At 47.5% G+C, this 21,186-nt stretch overlaps 1 protein-coding gene across 1 annotated transcript; it reads right to left on the bottom strand.

The window, feature by feature from the left end:
* Positions 1-10,252: 10,252 nt before the first annotated feature.
* Positions 10,253-15,100, bottom strand: LOC119456903 (gamma-glutamylaminecyclotransferase). Its single transcript, XM_037718718.2, has 2 exons — positions 14,921-15,100; positions 10,253-10,664 (listed from the first exon to the last, which is right to left on the bottom strand). The coding sequence occupies exons 1-2, from the start codon at positions 15,095-15,097 to the stop codon at positions 10,440-10,442; spliced, it is 402 nt and encodes a 133-aa protein (XP_037574646.2). The 5' UTR covers positions 15,098-15,100; the 3' UTR covers positions 10,253-10,439.
* Between the last annotated feature and the right edge of the window lie 6,086 nt (positions 15,101-21,186).

The raw sequence follows: 21,186 nt of genomic DNA, 5'->3' as shown, positions 1-21,186 counted from the left end.
AATTATGAACCCCATTTGATCGGTCTGAACGCCAATACCAGCGCGCGAAGTAGTGCGAATGACCCTGCCGAGCAGTATCGCCAGTAGGGTGTACTAGATAATGGTCCATATTCTAGTACACTCTAATCGCCAGCAGTTTCCAACGGCGCGACCTTGATGCGGCCCAATGATGATGATGATAATGATGATGATGATGATGATTGTTGTGGCCTTTCCCTTTGTATCGGGTGGGCACTTCATGTTGCCCTGACCAAAAATATTTTAAAAAATAACGGAAAAAAAAACACTGCATCAGTTCTATGAACAATGCGCATGCGCCTTGTTCCCTGTCCCCCTGACCACCACTTCAGAAGCCTGGCCTTCGTGATGGAAGTCGCCGACAGAGGGCGCACGTTTGTGTTCTGGGGCCGTATTCTGAAACGTTCGCCTAGGCGAAATTCCTTTTTTCGCTTTCAGGCGTGCGCCGATTGGCTGTTTTAGCAAAATTGGATGAGCTGATTGGGTGGTTGAGCCCGACGTCATTCAATTTTGCTCAACCAGCCAATCAGCGCGCACGCTGATTTCGCCTAGGCGAACGTTTCAGAATACGGCCCCTCGCCGTTTCGCGCTTCCACAAAACCAAGTGCCTCGGGAAGTGTGGTGCCTTCTGGTTGACGAGGGCACAAGCGATCACATCGCAGCACAACGCAGCACAAGTTAAGATGCATGCTTCTGAGGTCACTCGACTGGACAGCATGCGCCAGTCGATCCACGTGTTTCCGTTCGCCTCAGTGGAACACAGAGTTGGAACCGGTGCTGGCGCAACAGAGTGCGCTGCGCCGCGGACGGCTTCTGTTGTCTCCATGGTTGTTTGCCTTGACACCTTTTCCGTCGAGGCAATCCAGGGATCTGATGGGCTTGTCTCCCTGACGACCGACATGGCTGTTTGTGTGAAGCGTGAAATAGCACGGTGTGCGCCGCTCCACAGCGGCCCCCTTGTCCGGACCGTTGGCCCAAACCAAAGCCCCCCACCCAGTCAGCCCGGGTAGGGGGGGGGGGGGGGGGGTGCCGGGGTCAATGTACCGAATGATGCTGGGTTGATGAGTACATGAACGCTCTGGGGCGCGGTACATACGGGTGCCAAGTCCCCTTCCCATCTGACAACGGCACAATGTGTTCAATGTTCTCCTCGTCATCCCCGCATGCCCTGCACTGCACAGTACTGTCGCCCACCGACTGGTCGAAGCGGCGTCTATACACCTTCGTGCGCAATGCTCCCGCACGAGTCTCGAACAAAAGGGCACTGCCAGCACTGTTGTTGTACAGCCGCTCCACAGAGATGGTCGTTTTATGTACTCTATACAGGGTCAGGCTGGACTTTTGGTCCATAGCGGATTGCCACATCGACGTCTCTGCTTCCTGTACTCTGGTTCGCACCTCCATCGACCATTTCCTTTCGGTGTCCTCCTGGACGGGGTCTGTAAAGAGGGAGAACTTTCTGCACAGGTTGTAGAGACGCCTGCTCCACTGCGTGCTCACGCCCTTTAGAGAGGTGTACCGGAAGTCCGGAACACGCGCCCCACTTCGACCGCAGCGCCGCCCCAGTACGTATTTTTCCACGTCGGGCGCCTCACTGCAAAGCATGCGCCGCCCCAGCCGCTCGTCCCACTCGACCATCAGGCACCGAGAAAAGGGATGTTTTTTTTTTTTTTCTGCTTTTCTAGCAGAAACATTGCCTAGCTGTTGTGCATCCCGGCGCAAAACAGTGCGTCTGTCGTTTCATGCGACTTGCCATGGCTTCTTACGGCATGGCAACGTGTAAAACTATTGTCACCACAAGGAGGTACAACTGCACAGCGTGAATGCAAACAGAAATGAGCCGTGGAGCTAAAAGAACCGAACAGAACCATGCAAACCAAGCGCACTCGCTGGCTCCGGCAGCAGCCAAGCCAAACTACAGCGGAGGTATCTGATGATGATGATGATGATGATGATGATGATGATGATTTGTGGCTAATGAACCCTTTGTAACGGGTGGACTCAATACATTAGTGTCCTAGCCAAAAGAAACCCCTCAATAATTGAGGGGCTTTAAGTGGATTCATAGTGGGTATTACCTCTGTACCGCGTCCGGATGGCCGAAGACGCCGCCAGAAAGCAACGGCTGGCCGCCGTGTGAGGAAGGGGAGGCCTGGGGGTTAGTCTCCCAACCCCCGTCGCCCCCAGACCCCATCATGGACACAATAAAGTTTTATCTCTCACTCTGCTTTCTGTAAATAAAATTATCTCTCTCTGAGCGCACATTGTTTCTTTTTTTTTTGCTGCTTGTGACGATATATGTACGCCAATTTCCTCGTTCTTTTTTTTTTTTTTTGCTCTGTGTTAATATTTTTTTATATTCATAAAGGCAAATTAGATTGCTAAATGATTACCTGATTTGCTAAATGATTACCCTGAAAGTGGAGGCACTTTATCCCTGTTTATAATCCTTATTCCTCGTGTGCTACTCCATTAGTCAGCCACCTTTTTTGATACCTGATTTTAAGTATTGTAGACTAGCTGTTGCTGTTTGCCTACTTTCATTATGTCTACGTGCCGAACTATATCTCGGCGCAATAGCCTCCGTCAGGCTGTATAGCAGTTTGCTTCGATTTCTGTTGGTGTACAAAAAGAAATCAATAAATCAATTCGTTCAAAAGTCAGCCCATACAAAGCATGACCCTGCGCTCGGCGGACTCGGAGTGTTATTCTGAGGCGCGATCTTGTAACGGTTGTGGACAAAATCGCACACTTGATTGCTCAGTATCTTAACATCAGTGGTCCAATTTTTTAATATTTTAAGCTTTCGTGGTCGGTGTCCATTTTAATTGTTGTCATCAGTGGTTCCAGTGACGAAATCGTGCTTCTGATCAATTGGCTAAAAGGGCCGCTATGGCCTATCTGACTGGCTCAAAACGTCGCCATTGCAGAATTTGATAATTTGAATAGCATCACAGCTCGGTCCTAAATTTCGCCGGAAGTATCGATATAGTATCACCGAAAGTGCTCGTGCGAGAGAGAGGTATACGTCCCCAGGAGACGTATTCTCGCGGACGATCACTTTCGGCGACACTATCGCCTTCGCGTGACGTAGTGCTCAACCAGCCAATCCACTCATCCGGTTTTGCTTAACCAAGCGCCTACTGAAAGTGATACCGCCGAAAGCGATCGTCCGAGAATACATACTCGGCTAAAGCTTCTCCATCCACGTGCCTCTGACGCTTGAGAACGTGTATATGCAGGGGTTTTAGGTTCATCTAGTGTATTTGTTTCCGGAAAATTTTAATCGATGTACACTTGTTCGGGTTGCGGTTTTGGTGTTTTACCAACCACCCTGTGCACATGTTTTCTCCCGATTTGCTCGTGAAACATCGGCCGTTTACCTTTGTTGCAAAGTGCGAGTATGGAAGCATCGATCACAGCCGCACGTTTCTGTCGTTTAGGAAAAGCGTTTCTGTCTGTCGTTTAGGAACAGCGTGCGCTGAGATCGAGCGGCGGCAGAATACATTAAACTGACTGACACATGATGGGCCGACTTTTTTTTTTTTTTTTTTTACTCGGTGCATTTTCCTTCATGCAATTTCCTCCACATTCTTTCGTGGAATTTGTTTGTTTTTATTACCCCGCAAAGCAACCACCCGCGCACGCCACGCTGGCGCCTGTGTCCTTTTCACCCGGGCTACAGGTGCGCAACAAATCCGAATGGAGTAAATGGCAAGCTGTTTGCGGCCATTTGGAAGGGAATTTTGGAATGGGGTGGAACAGAGGGAGCTCACAGCACAAGCATGAGCTGAGTAAAATGAATAAGTTATTGCAGGAAATACAACAACTATATATGCAGAAACCTAGAATCCGTCCTTATCTCAGGCGACAGCATCGCACACTTTCAAAAGCACGCCGTATCGTCTGAGTCTGTGAAGCCCCGAAGGCACAAGGGGCGGCCGGCACCTCCTCGTGCCTGTCCCACCACCAAAAAGTGGCACTGACCGGCAGCCATGTGCTGCCGTAGAGATCGGCTGAACCTCCATGGCCACGCGAAGCGCAATGGATTTAAAACGCGTGGTTCTCTTCATAACAATTGTCACGGTGATTACATTTGAAAGGAAAGGGGGGGGACTCGAACAACGCGCAGAGTACACTGCGTCCCTGCTCTCCTGGTCAATCCACGCAGCGATGCATCGTTGAAGCTTTCGCCACGGAGGGGGAGGCGTTGTTTCCTTCACACAGTGGAAGCTTCGCGAAGGAAATTCAACGTAGCTGAAAAGCTGCGGAGCAGTGTTCGAGGAACATCCAACACCTTACTCAGTGCAACTATATATAGAGTGTTCTAGATTGCTCTAGTGCAACCCTTGTGGGCACACGAAAGCGTCAACTAGCGAAAGAGACTATACGGCGACAGCTCGTGACACCTCTGCTGTCTTTTGCACGATCGTTTATCACCTGTCCATTCCTAAGTACCATCGTCGTCAAATGAAACGCGGAACAGCGGACCGTCCAGTCGTCACCATTGCCAGGCGCACACATCCGGTTTGACCGCACAGCGCTAAGGTGGCCACCCTAACTGGGCGATGATGCTCCCCATTTTCGTTTCTGTTCCCGTTCTGTTTTATTTGAAAGCGAGAAAAGAAAAATGGAAGAAACAGAAGATAAAATATCGCAATATATAGGGCGAGTATTATCACCCAGTGCGGTGAAACCGTATGTGCTATCGACGTCAAATCAAACGCCAACAGCAGTGTGCGCTACGCAGTTTGCTCAGTCATCGATACTGCGCCGTCATCTTTTCTCGCTTTCAAATAAAAGGGAACCAGAACAGAAACGAAAATATCGCTCTATTGGGGGACCATCATGGCGCAGTGCAGTCAAACCGGAGGTGCGCGCATCCGGTTTGACTTAAGTACATATTCTTAAACATGTGCGTTTGTATTATAGTCCTGCTTTTTCAAATTACAAAATCTATCATTGTCAAGACATTTTAACGGAAATAGAGAGTCTGAAACGTGCGTTCTGATGATGCTGATAATAATAATAATAATAATAATAATAATAATAATAATAATAATAATAATAATAATAATAATAATAATAATAATAATAATAATAATAATCACTTGCAGTAACAGGATAACTGTGGACGACATGCGAGGCTGGGGCAAAAAGGTAAAAACCCATGCGCAAGTGCGCCTGCCAGCCCGCCGTCCAAGGCGAATATCAATAAATCAATCAAATAAGTTTATTTTCACAAAAAATTTAGTCACGGAAAAAGTTATAGTTACAGCAATATTCTGCAAAGGAGACAAGAAGGTCAGAGATTTCTCGAGGGAAGAAAAGGTCACAATTAATCAAAAACAAAATTTATTACCTTAGCGTTTGCCCGTGTGCGCTTTCGCGCCTCGTTTTTGCAGGCTGCAGGGCTAGAGAAGATGCATATAATCTCTTCTCGTTTCAAACAAAATTTATATTTTGAATACTCCTGTTTGCCAAAGAGAAACCATATATACCACACAAACAATTCTTTTTATTACAGTTTGATTCCAAAGGCGGCTTTGGAACAGGAAGCAGGTTTAAGCGGCGCAAACAAGGTAGTGAGGGAAAAAAATGTGAAAATTGGGCTATTGACGTTTGGTCATGGAAAAGGGGGGCCGGGAATAAAGCTATCATAAGTGCCTGCATCGTCAGTGATGAGAAAAAAAATATAACAAAAGATTCATTCTCTGATTGGCGTTTTAGTAGTTTTATAACTGCAACGTTCCAAACGAAGTCTAGCGCCGTCTTCACCTTCACCCACAGTCAATGAAGGCTTCTTCTCTTCTCTTTCTTTTTTTGCCTGAAATGGCATTCAACTCATAAAGAGCAGATACGAAAAATGATTTCTTGACTAATTACTCAATTAGTAACTTCAACACTTGCGGACATATCTCCACTGACAGCCTTTGTCAGGTACTTAATCAATTCTGTCTCAACCGACCAGTAAACAGAAATCACACTTTGCAATTGATTTGTGTGCGTGCGTGTGTGTGTGTGCCTGCGTGCGTGCGCGCGCGCAACAAGAAAAATTCATGCACATTGGTTATTAGGCCAGCGCTGACGATAACAATACGCGCGTTCTTTCCACGACGCGCCAACAGATCCCTGCGATTAAGAAAAATTTATTAAATTATGGGGTCTTACGTGCCAAACCCACGATCTGATTATGAGGCATGCCACAGTGCGGCCGGGTGTCCAACCCGCGACCTCACTCTTGGTCACTCACGGAGACTGTTTGATATCCCACACGCGAAGAAAAGCAGGGAAGATATTGATAAGACCAGAGTCATCGCAAGTGTAGCTAATGCTACAGTGTAGTGATGCAGATTTCAAATACGAAAGCGATAGATCGAGATTAGATAGGCAAAAGGCTAGATCGAGCAGGCTAGGTGATTATTTGTCCCCACTCCGTTTCAAAGGGGATGCCAATGAACATCGTCATCATCATCGAGGCTGCGTAGTCGCATTATATTTTTATTGCGATAGCAATTATATGGACACTCCAAAGCAGATTTCTGCCGTCGGCGTCGCCGTCGCCGTCGCCGTGAGGTTCCGTATGACGTCAACGGAGATGAAATCGTCGCCGCACGCCTGTATGTGCGCGTGAAAGGGCGCGAGGGACGCGCGCTTTCACGGGGAGTGAACCCACGGCGGACAACAAACGCGCGTTCTGCGCTGTGCTCTCTTAAGGGCTGCAGAAGTAGGCGTCTCTTTCCTCCTTTACAATCACCATATATGTAAGCAAACGCGCCTTCTTCCGGCCGCACGAAAGGCCGTTGAGGGAAGGGAGGCGACGTTTAGCTGCGGCACCAAGTACCTATTTATATCCGAGGCTCCGGCAACAGTCACCAACGCCGCACGCATTTTGTGCGAACGCGGGCAAAACGCTGACGGCGTCGGCAACAGTTCTGCCCGCTGCTGGGGCTGCTGCGTGTCCAAATTTATACAGCTGATAAAACTACTAACCTTACTCCGTATAGCTCTCTACAAATTTGCTATCGCAATTGATGCTTCGCCTTTCAGGTGAAACTGCGACTTTTTTCTATTTTGCGACATTTCACTTTCATCCCTGGAAAAAAAATAAACACGCGATGTGTACCCTGCTGGAAACATCTCATTTTGATGTCCCTTACAATTATCTCCAAATCCGTATTTGACGTCTTGGCGATTAGGACAGCAATTAAAAAGTTAGATGATTACTTTAATTAAGAAATTATATGTCTGGGAATAAAGAAATTACTGGCGGTTTCTCCGCCGCACTCCAAACAACCTGCAATTGGTCTTACCGCGTAAAAATAATCCGTCTTTAAAAAAATATTTAGGAAAACAGCTTGGTGCATGACAGATGGGACAATTATTTCAGAGTTCTGTCTGCACACTCCATTAAATTCTAAAGTTGATGAAACTCTTTTCTATTTTGTACACTGAGGATACCCAAAAAACCGAAAAGCTTTTTGTCTGTCATCATTTTTTTTTCGTGCACGCATCCCACAGTAACCGTCAAGTGCTTTATATATAGTTACACTTTATACCAATATTTAATGTCAGCACGTTGGACATAAGAGATGATTGCGTCTACTGCTTGACAGGGTTTACAAGAAACGCGTAGTCCGTATTACCAAAAAAAAAGGGGGGGCGGGAAATAAATACAGAAAGCTATTTTAGAGATGACTTCGTTAAGGCTTTATATGTGTAACCAACGCGCAGCAGATCGAGCTCTACAAGTGACAACCCTCCTGCGTCTACGGCGAACATGGATCACCTTAATTCTGCGGGTGCGCCCTGCTACTCGGGATATTAGGCACAAGATGCTCAAGGAGCCCAAGCGCAAGTCAAATGTTTCAGAGGACTGTGCCTGTTGGATCATCACCATCATCATCATCAGCCTATATTTATGTCCACTGCAGGATGAAGGCCTCTCCCTGCGATCTCCAATTACCCATGTCTTGCGCTAGCGTATTCCAACTTGCGCCTGTTGGATAGCGGACAACAAATGCGCCAACGCATTGCTGCAGTACTTCCATCACACATTGCAGCATGCGGTTATATATATATATATATATATATATATATATATATATATATATTCATTAATATTTGTCTTGCGGCAAGTTCCCCGAATTAAAAAAAGAAAGAAAATGTACATAAGCACCTTGAGAAAGTATGAAAGGTTATACAAAGTGGTATCTCGTGGCCCTGCCATTCCATTGGCTCGTAACACAGTTGTCTCTATCTTGGTAATATTCTGTAATTCAGAGCCCGTCCACTACTGTGAAGATGGAAGCCAGCGACACTGCAGACTATGGTGGGTCTGTTATAGTGAATATTGCTATAGTAAATTTATACATATTATCATTATTGACTATATTGAACGTCTTCAGCATGTTCTTCAAATGGCAAGGACACCGGCGTCTTGTTTTCGCCCGGTACGATGGCCAAGTAGTGCGTTTGCTGCACCAAGTCCGCCCCATCGTCATAGAGTAGCGTATGAGCCACAGCGTTCCTAGCCATGGCACGCTGCACGGCATCGTCGGGATCCTGACGTCAGGATCATGGAAGATGTCCTTAAACGAGCGTACGTCCCATAGCGAGTCCAAAGGACAACTGCTGATAACACCTCTAGCGCGATCTCTACGTCACGAGACAAATGAGCACAACGATTGGTGGGACGTGCCGCCGACGAGTATCGCGACACTTGTGAAAGAGGCATCGGCGGTGGCGAGGACAATGGGCAATCCTCATACGTCTTGACACCTGTGCTAAGGCACAACTGGCGGGAAACCATCAAGCAGATGGATCAGAAAATTGTTTATCTACTTCCGGTCTATCTATGTACTTCCGTTGCCGGACGCGATCTCCTGGAACCAAGACTATACCAGGTTCGCTGTAAAAAAGGCAAGATCAAGCACTTAGCGTGCACGAGCGTTTCAGTGTACTAGCCTTCTGTTTTTCCCTTCTTCGAAACCCAAATGCCGAATCAAATGTACTACGTAGCTGCCTGTATGGCCTCCAATATCGGCCAACGCGCAGGCGCGCGGATCAGTGAGGACATGGTTTGTCCCATGTCCCAGCGCTCTTGACCGCTCGCTTCTGCACGCGCTCCCGTGCTTCTTTACTGGGACTGAGTGGTGGCTGTTTCTGAGAAAGCGCGGTCGTCCTGTAGAGTTCGCGAGACTCTTTCTCGGAAAGAAAGCCGCCAACGCACGGTTAGCAGGCGTCGAAGGCGGGGCTCGCCCACACATAATTTCTAAATGTGGAGAAGCCTGATTTACAGGGTGACTGCTACATACGTGCAGAATAGGCGCACAATGACAAACCTGCGAAACCTATCGCATACAGACGAAGTCGCCTGTAAACCAAACAGGAGTTCGTAGCCACAACATTGGGCTGTAGTTAACATGTGTTAACCACCTATACATACAGCTTTATGTGAACAGTGTTTCGTGTGCGGCTAACACATCTAAATAAGCACTTGAAGGTGCCATCTAAACATACGCATCTAAACTTCAAAATGAAGCAGCTGAAAGTAAGCTCTGTCCTGTCTACTCGTTTCTACCTCGGTCCTTGTCCTAAAAATTCCCACCATTTGATCTTCATTGCTGAACTTAAAATGGCTTAGAGGTTGTAATTGTTAATTATAGTCACGTCTTCGATTGTGATAAGCAGCAGTTTTTCGGCCAATCTGTCACTGTGAGTGTACGCCATGATTTCACAGGTCAACAATAACATGCTGTGGTCAGGTATGTGGCGCGCCAGGCAGCTCAGCCGGCCCACCCACCACAGGATATATACGAGTATACAAAGTAAATGGCAGGTGACCCCCGTCTCTGTTGACCACCTATACATAGTAATCAATACAACCAACCTTTCTTTTGCATAAAGGTGAACTTCGAGGAATCGCGGTTCACTTTATGACATGTAAAATACTTTTCTTTTTCACATTTCAAGAAAAGCGTTAATTGGGAACACAAAACGTACAGCACGAATGCGATCGCAGTCCCGCCTGTGCATTTATTTGAGCTACAAGGTGTTTGTTGTCATACTGTGATGATTTCAGCCCTAGTTTATGGAAAAAAAAGAAAATACAAAGAAAATACAAAGAAAAACGGCGATAAACACTGAGTCCCCTTCAAGAACATAGCACACTTTTATTTTACGTCATCACAAGTCACTCCTGTTATCTGATAGAATCAGGCAAGCCAGAGGCCTGTAGACCGCCAAATGCTATAATAAAAGCAATGAGCAACTAAAATTCAACATGCCATTTTTGTTGCCATGGGAAAAAAAACAAGCTCCCTTCTTTTGCAGGGTCATTACTATGGCACGAAACCCCCCCCCGAAAACATCCATTCCTTTTAGCACCTGAGCACATATTATACTGAAGTCGCAGAGCCTCACTCGGACGTATAGTTGGATATGTAAGGCAACCGTAGCATTTCTTCACTGTTGTGTGCCTCAAAGTAGTTCCACGCCTTAAAGGGTCCATCGCTGTCATCATGGTGGTCTGTTAAAAGCTCGACATCCACCAATGTGCGGTAGTAAAGCTCGGGAACGGACTCGAGCTCGTCCAACTTTGCCAGCATCTTGTCGTCGACCGTATAAACTTCACCAACTACTCTCTATATTGAAAACGGGAAAAAAGAAAATACGACATCAACATGTATTCAACTCAATTCAATGAATTCAATTAATTTGTGTGATGCATTGTTCGAGTATAGCTGGAATGAGACGAGGTTGAAGTGGCGTGAAAGCACATTTGAACTGCAGAGGCAAACGGAACGGTGATGGGGACAGCTGCGAGGATTTACGGGCGAAAGAACATGTCCCTTAATTTCATGACGTCCTATCTGCGTTGCTTCGATGCATGCACTATAATACCACTAGCACGAACTATATACAGATCAACGAACATTTACAGTCGAACGCCGCTACTAGGAAATTACTTGTATATAACGAAGGATTCCGGATGTCCAAACCGAATTCCTATCTATAGTGAACGCTTCTACAACTAAGACCACTACAACGAATTTGCTTGTAAAGCGAATAAATTTAAGCGTTTCCGACGGCTCATTTGTTACTTTATAATGAACGTACGTAGTGGGGCCGCCATTGCCCTCCGCAGCCGCTATTATACTGATCTGCGGTGCACATGTAGGAATAATGTGCCTGCGGGCGCCGTGACAAAGACCGCGCGGGAAAGTTCGCACTCCCATGGGTAACTATGACAGCAGATATGTTGGTGAAATATTACTACTATTACTTACTAATACTACCATACTACTACATATACTATATTAGTATAGCAGTGGTAAGTAGTAGTAATACAAGTAGTACTACTTCGGGTACTACTAAGTATTTGTAGTAGTAGTAGTAGTAGTAGTAGTAGTAGTAGTAGTAGTAGTAGTAGTAGTAGTAGTAGTAGTAGTAGTAGAAGTAGTAGTAGTTATACTATTCGAGCAGCTATGTTGGCGAACTAAGCGTGACAAAGACTGTGTAGGAAAGTTCGCACTTCCTGGGTCACTATGAGAGGAGATATGTTTGTGAACTATTACAACTACTTACTAATAATACTACCCTACAACTACTACATACTATGTTAGTAGCAGTAGTACTAATACTACTAGTACTACAAGCAGTAGCACGTCGCAGTAATAGTTGTAGTACAGCAAGTAGTAGTAGTAGTGGTAGTATACAGTTATACATATATTCGAGCAGCTATGTTGGCGAACTAAGCAATTCCGAATTGTGCTGATCGTGAGAGCGGTATGTGACGCTAATATAACTTGCCCGTATCTAGATAATTAGTGACCATGCTAATTAGGTATAGCTAGTAGAGCCGACCAGGCGAGTAGCCAGGATTTTTTTAGGGGGGGGGGGGTAAGGTTGCATACGCCCACTAGGTAGTTTCCAAGAACAATTCAGGTCACTCTTATGATTTTGGCGTTATTATGGTTATGTAATGACAGGTGTAATTGTAAACTGGACAAAACTGGACACAGGCTCCTTGTGCTGTGCGTGCACAAAAGGGAGCAGGGCGCCGGCCGAAAAAAATTCGGGGAGGGGGGGGGCGAAGCCCGGTCCGCCCCCCCCCCTGTCTACGTCACTGGAACCGACCTAATTAGCGACCATGTCCGTGAGCACTCTTCCAGTCTTAAGTGTTTCAACAGTAATCTCCTGCGCTCAAGTTTCGAGGTTTTAAATTGACGTGTTCCCCCTTTTCTAGGGCTGGGCACAGCCAGAGCATGTGGCCGAAAGAGCATGAATCGGCTCCGCATTTGGGGCACGACTGCGGGAAGTCTGGGTCTATCCTGATAAGGGACCGCGGGTGGGGTACGCGCGGGTTTGTAGCATTCTGAGCCTGCTATCTTGTGGTTTGTTTAGATTAGTTTAGGTGTCAGTGAGAAAATTGTAGAGCAACGTGAAAAACTTCCGATCCAGATTTGTATTTCTCAATACGTGGTACATAAAAGTGTTTTTTCCTATAGCGTGAGAGAAGTCCGCGAATACACGCAAAATTGCTCCGCGCTTGGCCGCTTGAGGTACTTTGCGTGTATTCGTGGGCTTCTTTTATGCTTGGAAAAACACTTTTATGTAGCGCGCATTGGGAGTTTTAGGGGCGAAGCTCCTTAGGGTCGAGCCTTGTACCTCGTCACGCCGTCGTAGCCACGCTAGTACTCGCCGCTCCCGCTAGAGGCACAGCTGTGCTCTCTTTCTCTTTCTTTCTCGTTCCCGACGCGCGCGCTCTCTCTCTCTCTCGTCCGTAGCTAGGGGCGCTGCGGTGCACAAGGGCGTTCGTTTCTCTTTCTCTCTCGTTCCCGACGCGCGCGCGCTCTCTCTCTCGTCCGTAGCTAGGGGCGCTGCGGTGCACAAGGACGTTCGTTCCCGACGCACGCTCTCTTTCACTCTCGTCCGTAGCTCTGGTTTACCCGAATGATCCCCCGGTGCTTCGCCCACTCATCATCATTCACGTCGTGGATATGCGGTGATTTTTTTCATGTTAGTCTAAAATTTTATCATGGATACTTCTCATCTAATTATAATGCTTTAGAAGTTGATAATTAATTAAGACTAATTATGTAAGTAGGTGAAATGCGAAGTATAATCTGAGTGCCTCCAAGCGACTTCCAACAACTTTACCCTGGTTCTCTGCATGCAGCTACGGGAGATTTGCATATTTTTAAAGTTTGGCTCAAGTTACGTGGGACAGCCAGTATAGACGAACTGCGGAGTGTGATGTCATAAAATCCTGACAGCGCAGCCGTTAGTTTTGGTCAGTTTAGGCAAAGCAGCCGCAGTTAGCCTGCGCAAGATCTTTAGAGCAGGATTAGCAAACTTACGGCATACGCAAAAACTTGCACGGCCATTTTTTTAGAGCGCAGCTCTTAGGCGGCCGTTCCTGCGGCGATCGTTAGCGTCCTCGGCGTAACCGAGCGCATGAGCAGAGCGAAGTATGAAAGCGAACGCGGAGCGCAACCGGTGATGGAAGACGGCAATGGCGAAGAAATCGCGAAGAGGAAAGCGGAGGAGGGTGCAGTGGTACCATGAGGTGTAAGCGGAGAAGGAGGGTATGGCGAAAGCGTGAGAAGAAAACCCTGGTGCCGCGCAAGACGTACACTGCGGCGACGATCCCTAAGAGATAGCGCCACAGTAGCGCGCCGTCGTCTGTTTAACAATACGACATATGGAAACAAAGCGCTACATGAGCGGAGGTCTGTCTGCGGCGGCTGCTGTGAATCGCGCCCACGCGTCACCCACGCGCTGCCTCTCGCGATCTCCCGATTAGTGAGGCAGTCGCGCCACACTGCCGCACGAGAAGGATTATCCGCGCCGGTCAATATATCGCGAAATGAAGACACGTATAGAGCTGAGCTCAAATTTCGCATTAGGGAGTATCGTAATCGTCGGCGATATTTTTTGCTTCTTTTTCAAGCGAAGCTATCTTTGCAATATTTCCCGGGCTTTTCTGACCGTGACTATTGGCTGGGTCAATGCTGCTGCTGTCTGGCCGAATATAGCTCGCACACAAGACGGCACTACCGTCTACACTACCCTTGTGGTTGTCCAGGCTGCTCGCCTTGTTTTCTACGGAATTAGCCAATGATAAAACAAATCATATACCTAGATATCCTCATTGCAACAAATATGCGTCACCAAGAGGACAATTAATTTAATAAAGCAAACCTTTCTATGCCTACTTTCCTAATCATTAGGCCACAATCGCGCGTATACTTCTATTGTACCAACGCCAACTACTTCCTTGAGGTGATCGCTGCGTGTAATGATAATAATGATTTCTTCACTATGGCACATACCCGCAACGGGTCACAGAATCGGCTCCCCCGGGCCACAGTTTCTCAGGAGCAAATAAAGGTTTGTCACGGTCAGCTTTCATTTAATTATAATATTTGAGAAGTTGATTAAGACTAATTAATTAAGACTAATTTCTAATTAGGTAGTCTGAGTATTTGCAAGCGACGACCAACAACATTACCTTGGTTCTATCCAGCTACGTGGCATCTGCACATTTTTAACGTTTGGCTCAAGTTACGTCGGACAAACAGTTATATGCCTACATGCATTTTCAAACATAGCTCGATGCACTGCGCTGCTATGTTTGAGACTTTAATGCGGTACACAATTGAAAGAAATAGGTGCAGTTTACATAACGCAGCTGCTGCAGTCTACAAAGCAGCTGTCTTCGGCACCACTAAATCTCGTGTGCACTTACTCATGATCGAAATACGCTTCATAGATTTCACAAATTGGCAATACGACGCACTTTGACATCAAAACTAAAGTACTACGTGTACTTTTGGAGTGCGCACGGCAGCCCCTTGCGGACTATAAAAGCAACCAAAACGTCATAGACACTTACGTATCCTTGGCCCTTAATGTCAAGCATGTAGGGTACGCCGGAAGATGGCAAAATGACGAGGGGCCACTTGTCAATAGTTATGGCTGCTCCAACCAGATCTGCCATTCCGTTATCCGGGTCCGTCAAGGAGCTGTGGTTTATCTCGCCAACCTTCAGTGTTCCGTACACGAAAACCATGTGTGTGGCCTGGGCGAACGCGGCTGCGAGAAGGCGTCGTCTTTAGCAGAGATCAAGTCGACAAACATCTTGATAGGCATTTGCGCCTTCCTACTAAAGCTATAGCAACCAATCATTTCAACGTATACATATCCATTTGTGTCAAAAGCTTAAAGGCCACTCCTCAAGCGGCTGCAATGAAGCGGACTTTCGCATAGCTGATGACGACGCTCCGAAGACGTATGAAGTAAGACCTCTGGGGGTTAGGAGTATATCAAATGTTCCGCTTATCCCAAACATTCAAAGATACCGATAGAGGAGGGGGAAGGGAGAGAGGAAAGAGAAGTCAACCAGAAAAGGAATTCACGCCGAAATTCCTCTGGGAGTGAATTGTCTAAGTATGCGTAAGCATTGTGCCACTTGCTCATCTCCACGCAGCCCGATGTCATTACAAAATGTCCTGAAACTTGATCCGACCAGTAAAGGACAGCGCTGCGGCGACACGAACTGCTGCGGGCGGCGGCGCAAGGTGAATTGATGCGGCAAGTAAACTACTGCAGGTGGCGGCGCCAGGTGCGCTGATGACGTTCAGATCATTATAAGCCGGTATCGCTCTTTAGCGCCTTATCCATCCACGTCGAACCATTATCAACTGTGATCAGCCGTTCTCCGGCGGCGGCTGCGTATGGCACAGCCGCCGCGGCCGCGCGGGCCCCCTATCTTGAAAGCGATCTGCGATGGGGACACAGTGCGGCGCGAGCTGATAGCTTCGTGCGCGCTGTGTTCTAGCCGCTTAGTCTGGCTTAGTTGCGTTGAAGAGAGACGCGCGGTCCACTATCTTGACAGCGATCTGCGATGGGGGCAGATAGTGCGGCGAGTGCTGGTAGCTTCGTGAGCGCTGTGTCACAGCGATGGCTGAGTTATCGCCGCTTAGTTGGCGTGGAAGCGAGAGGCAGCACGAAGGTGAATTCGCTCACTGCTGCGGGTGCCATCTTGAAAGTGATCGTCTTACGCGACGGACGGATAGTGTTTCACGTTGGGTAAGCATATATAAAGTTATGCGGATCCCACGCACTGTGGGAATCGATGTAAGCGAAGCTTTCTGTGCTGTTTGCATCGAAGCACAATAATTGGCGGTGATGTTTACGGCGAATGTTTAAGTTCTTCAGCGTTTAGTGGCAACACGAGAGTGGTGAGTTGATGTTAAACGTTACCTTGCGTGCACCACTTGTGTTTATCAACGTAGTACACATAACACAGAGCGAGACATGTTTGCTTGAGGCAATGTTGTGCGCCATTGTTCATAGCCTGCGAGAAGATTAGTGCTGTGATTGCCTCAAACGGCGCATCGCATGTGACAGAAGTGTTAAACATTAATTAAATTATGGGGCTTTACGCGCCAAACTCACAATCTGATTACGAGGCACGCAGTAGTGGGGACTCCAAATTAATTTTGACCACCTGGGATTCTTTAACTTGCACCTAAATGGAAATTTACACGAGCATTTTTGGATTTGGTTCCCGTCGAGATGCGGCTGCCTCAGTCGGGATCACGGTGTAAGTCGGGATCCATCCCGCAACCTCTAGCAACGCCATACGACCACAAAGCTATACTTCGGCGGGTACAAAAGTGTTGATTTGATGGGCGGCTGCTTCCGTAGTGCCGTCTATATACGCTGCGGTGCTTTAATGCAGCTTTGCATCGGCACGCCCTGCGTCAGTTGACTGCCTCACAAAATTGCATGGTGTTTATTTTACAGCGCGGGCAGTTCACCTCTAGCCCCCATATGCATCCCCCGCATGCGGTCCCGGGGGGGGGGGGGGGGGGGGTACCCTGGGCGGCCTACGTCCGTATCATGGCGAGTGGACAGGAATGGAGACGGGTAGCGGAGAGGGGGAAAGTGTGTGGCGACAGCGCCTGTGCACGTGGCCTGCGCTTCTGCGGTTATAACGCTACGCGTGTCGGAGGTGCTGGCGCGGCTGCAGCAGCGGTTGCGGCAGATGCATTGGAGGTGTGGTGAGCGCGGCGGTGCTTATGTTGGCGTAGTGTGGTGCCGTATGAAAAAAAAAAAAATGTGTGATTTTATAATGTGTGCAGCCTAAACAGCTTCACCGGCAATCCGTCCCCATTTGAATGTTGCGGCCTCACGAATGTTTTTCAGAAATAGCAGAAACCGTGCCTTGAATTTAAGTTTATCGAGTTTGTTTGCAACTGCTGCCGTGTCTAGTAATAGCGATACATTGCGCCGAGGGTAGGATAATCGGCTTTAACAAAAGCTTTAACAAAGATGTTCTCGCCTGCCAAGTGGGCGAGAACATCTTCCCCAAGAGAAGAAACTTCCTCTAAGTCGAGAATGAAGTCGCTTCTCTTATCACTCTCTTCCGACTGAGTGATGCTTTGTGCTTGTTTAATTTTTGCTGAAAGAAAAATCGACCAAGTAGGTACTGTCATCGATCGCGTATCCAGAAAACGAGTTTACAAGTGCCCCAATACTTCTAGCTACAAAAAAGGTCAATTCACAAACGTCTAGAAAAACCTACGCCGTTGCAACAAGTCAAACACGGCGATCACACCATAATGCAGCGTTATAATCACTAGAAAAGGCACGCCAACATATACAAGCAACTTCTCTGTGAAAATGAGAAGGATTAGAAAGGGACATTATCGTTAACAAAATCATGATGCTCACTCGCATATCTTCGTTATGTCCGTCGGTACCCAGCTGTCACGTTTTACTTGCGCTGCCCTTTTCTTCCTTCGTTCAACGTCGCGGGGGTAACAAAATACCCGTGGCTCTTTCACGGTCGATCCAGTGCACAGAGCGACAAAGCAGCCCATCAGTTTCGTTAACAAGCACGAACATCACAAGAGACTACACAAAACACGAGCTCTCGCACCACAACGCCACAAAGAAAGCAAATGGAGCGCGCGTCCGTTCAGCTCGACAGCCGGCGCGAAAGAACCAACATGGCGCCGAAAAGCCAGAGCGGCGGCGCGGGGCGGTTCACCATTGCGTAGGAAGTGGCGCCATCTATGGGCAGTTGGCATGCTGGCTTGGGCGAACGCCCGTGTTGTATGCTGTGGTATACGCTCGGCGGCAGTTTCTGGTGGATTTTTTCGCACATCGCGCGGTCTATTTAGCATGAAATGGTGTCTTCTATGTGGGGAATGGTCCTGTGAGGCATAGTGAAGGAATTTAAGTCTGAAGTAATTAAGCGGCTGGAGTAACTGCTGGTGTTAGGGTGGACGGAGCACCCAGCGCGAGGTGCACGCGTTTGTTTGAGCTTACAATCAGCCTCGGATATCAGTTAGGTATTTATGAAAATTCGTTTCACGAATGTTACCTTACTGCAGCATTCTCAGCACTGTAATTCTAAGCTCTGGTTTAGCTGCAACGAGTAGTTACGAAGCATTTGACGATCCTAACAGCGTGAGTACCGTTCTGATGGAGAATAAGTCGTTCTGTTTACTTTGACAAGCGTTCAAGTTGCTATGTGTAGGTACACTGGGCGACTGCCTTGTTTGCTGGGCAAGGTTTCCACCTACAAATAAAATAGTTTGGTTCATAATAACCGCATACCGTACAGTGTGAATCAAACTTTTCGAGTGGTCGAACGACCAGCTGCAGACTGTGCGAGCGCCCGAGGCAGTACTAAATGCTGTGTTATAGATCTGTTTGTTCTATATAGCGTATGGTCCAAGTGGTCCAAATATGCGGCACGACCATGCGGAGTCTTATTGCGTCGTTATCCCGTGTTCTGTTTTATTTTGCCGCAAAAGAAGGACATACGAACTCTTTTTTTTTTTCAGTCTTCTATGTTCACTCATTTACGACGCATTCACCCACGTTACGGAAGTTGTGTCCCCACAAAGAGCTGTTGGATTCTCTTTATGCGATCCCCTTTGTACGTGCCTTACAGGGAAAAAAAGGCAATGCCGATCTAAGCACGAAGCAGTTGTTTGTATCATGTTGGTTTGCCAATCGCCGTGCCCGCTGTGTCGAGCAAAGCCTTCGGACTCTTGCAGGAGGCTAGCGTAGACATAGTGATTTGAAGTCTACTAGACTTAAAATGCGTGAGAACGATGCCGGTGGCTGATGTAAATGTTTTGCAACTCTTCATCGAGTGAAAACCGATACATCCAACATAGTTCACAACACATACACACACCGCGGCTGATGATGCGCGTCGCATTTTTGCACATCCAAGAGAAATTCCCAGATACTGTGGCCACTGCTGCACCTAAAGGCTACACAGTGGTTGTTCGACGACCTCGTAAGAACTGACATCCCGTAAATTGCACTCAAAACTAGCTAAAACACCTCCGAATCGTTCCGCAGCGCACGACCGGCAACACATTCAAGCCGCGCCGCGCCGGCTCGCACAAGCCAGAAAGGAGGAAAGGCTCGTCGCGCGCCCTTTCCTCCTCGTCCTAGCACATTCTCTAATCCTCTCCTCCTCGCGCCCAGCGCGCCCTCTCATTGGTCACCTCCTCCCCGAGCACGCCTTCCCTCCTCTGCTTGTAACGTGATCTGCACTCCCCTACGCGGCTCTCATCCTCTCTTGGTCACGTGACCTGCGTGACGCCGCACAGAAGGCGAAGGGTCGACTAAGAATAGCTTGGCTGTTAAAAACAAAGCGCTACAGAACTTTAAGGTGACTGAAAACACATTCAATAGTCAGGCAAGCACGTACAAGCGTCCAATAAAGACATCGAGTCCAGCGGCTTTTCTTGTGCAGCGTACACACTTCGAACGCGTTACGAACGTAAGCAGCAGATTTCCGAAAAAGCGACCGAGTGCCACGCGGTGGTTCAGCGTGCCTGTCACACATTTTACTACGCCAAAGGCTATGTAGGCCAAGTAATATGAACATGTCATATGATGGGTCACAGGGATTTTTAGGAAACGAATTGTGTATGGTGTGATATGTTAATATTTTTTTTAGGTGTTCTTTGGAGAATGTCCCAGGAAAACACGGCATCCCTACAGTCTACAAAATAGTGATCAATCGTTTCAGCGTGTGAATACAAACGGCAGTTAGTTGACCATGGCACGACACAGCCCCTTTTTGCAAACAGGTTTTGACAGGTGCTAAAGAACTATAAGGGCTTATAATGATCGCAGCAATTCTGATAAGGTTGATAAGGACCGATAAGGGTTGATAAGGGTCAGATCGAATCCGCGAAGGTTGATAAGCGCTGATAATAGTTGATAAAATAGGATCGGATCATGGCGATAAAATTTATAGGGACAGATAACGGTTGATAAGGGTCGGATCGAGTCCAACAAGGCTGATAATTAACAACCGATAAGGATTGATAAGGGTCGGATGAAGTTCTATAAGATTGACGACACAAGACTGTGTGCAGATGAGCAAGTGGCACAATTACACATAGACAACTCCAGTGCAGTTGTTGCGTGAACGTTTTTACATTACTGTAGCCGACTTCCTGCCTTTCGGCCTCTTGTTCTGCTTGTCTATACGGGCACCTACCCAGTGGAACATACCGATCCTGGAGGACTGGTCAAGAATGTTCACACACCTAGTGTCACATATCCAGTAGACCAAGTTGTCTATTCTTGCACGTGCCCAGTTGCAGATACCCAATGGCCCAAGCTGTCTATTCTCAAGTTGGCATTGGAGGACCTACCCAGTGCCCCAAATGGGTGTGAAAGAGGTTAGATACGAACATACCGAAAAGTGCGTGAAGTTGCCAAAGGGTGCTAATAGCATTAAGACTACGGCAAAGTTCCCAGTGCTGGTGAAAACATCAGAACTTGGTCTGCAATATTAACAAGCACTGCCACACAAACATACCAACCTGGTACGGTCGAAAAAACAACAACAACGGTGGCAGATATAAACCACAGCGAGGTGATAGGCGGCGTCAAAAGCATTCGCCCGTTTCGGCCCTTGCAAGTCGAAGTTCCAGTAATCGGGCACATCGTGTAACCGTGTTGCGCGTCTCAACAAACACGCAAATTTCCTTGCACTCGTATGAGTCTGGATCGCATTCCACACCCTTGTGAAATTTATACTGACCTGGCAGTCAGTCCCCCCAATATGTCGACATGGTTGAACGACACCTGGTGCGAGTTTTGCGGCAC

This window comes from Dermacentor silvarum, chromosome 6, assembly GCF_013339745.2.
Source record: "Dermacentor silvarum isolate Dsil-2018 chromosome 6, BIME_Dsil_1.4, whole genome shotgun sequence".
Classification (NCBI taxonomy): domain Eukaryota; kingdom Metazoa; phylum Arthropoda; class Arachnida; order Ixodida; family Ixodidae; genus Dermacentor; species Dermacentor silvarum.
The sequence above is the reverse complement of the archived record's forward strand: the minus strand, read 5'-3'. Positions and strand labels throughout refer to the sequence as shown.

Coding starts and splice junctions, on each gene's coding strand:
- LOC119456903 (XM_037718718.2), bottom strand. CDS start 15,097: ATGGTTTTCGTGTACGGAACACTGAAGGTTGGCGAGATAAACCACAGC. Junction 10,665..14,920: donor ACATTAAGGGCCAAGGATAC/GTAAGTGTCTAT, acceptor TTTTCAATATAG/AGAGTAGTTGGTGAAGTTTA.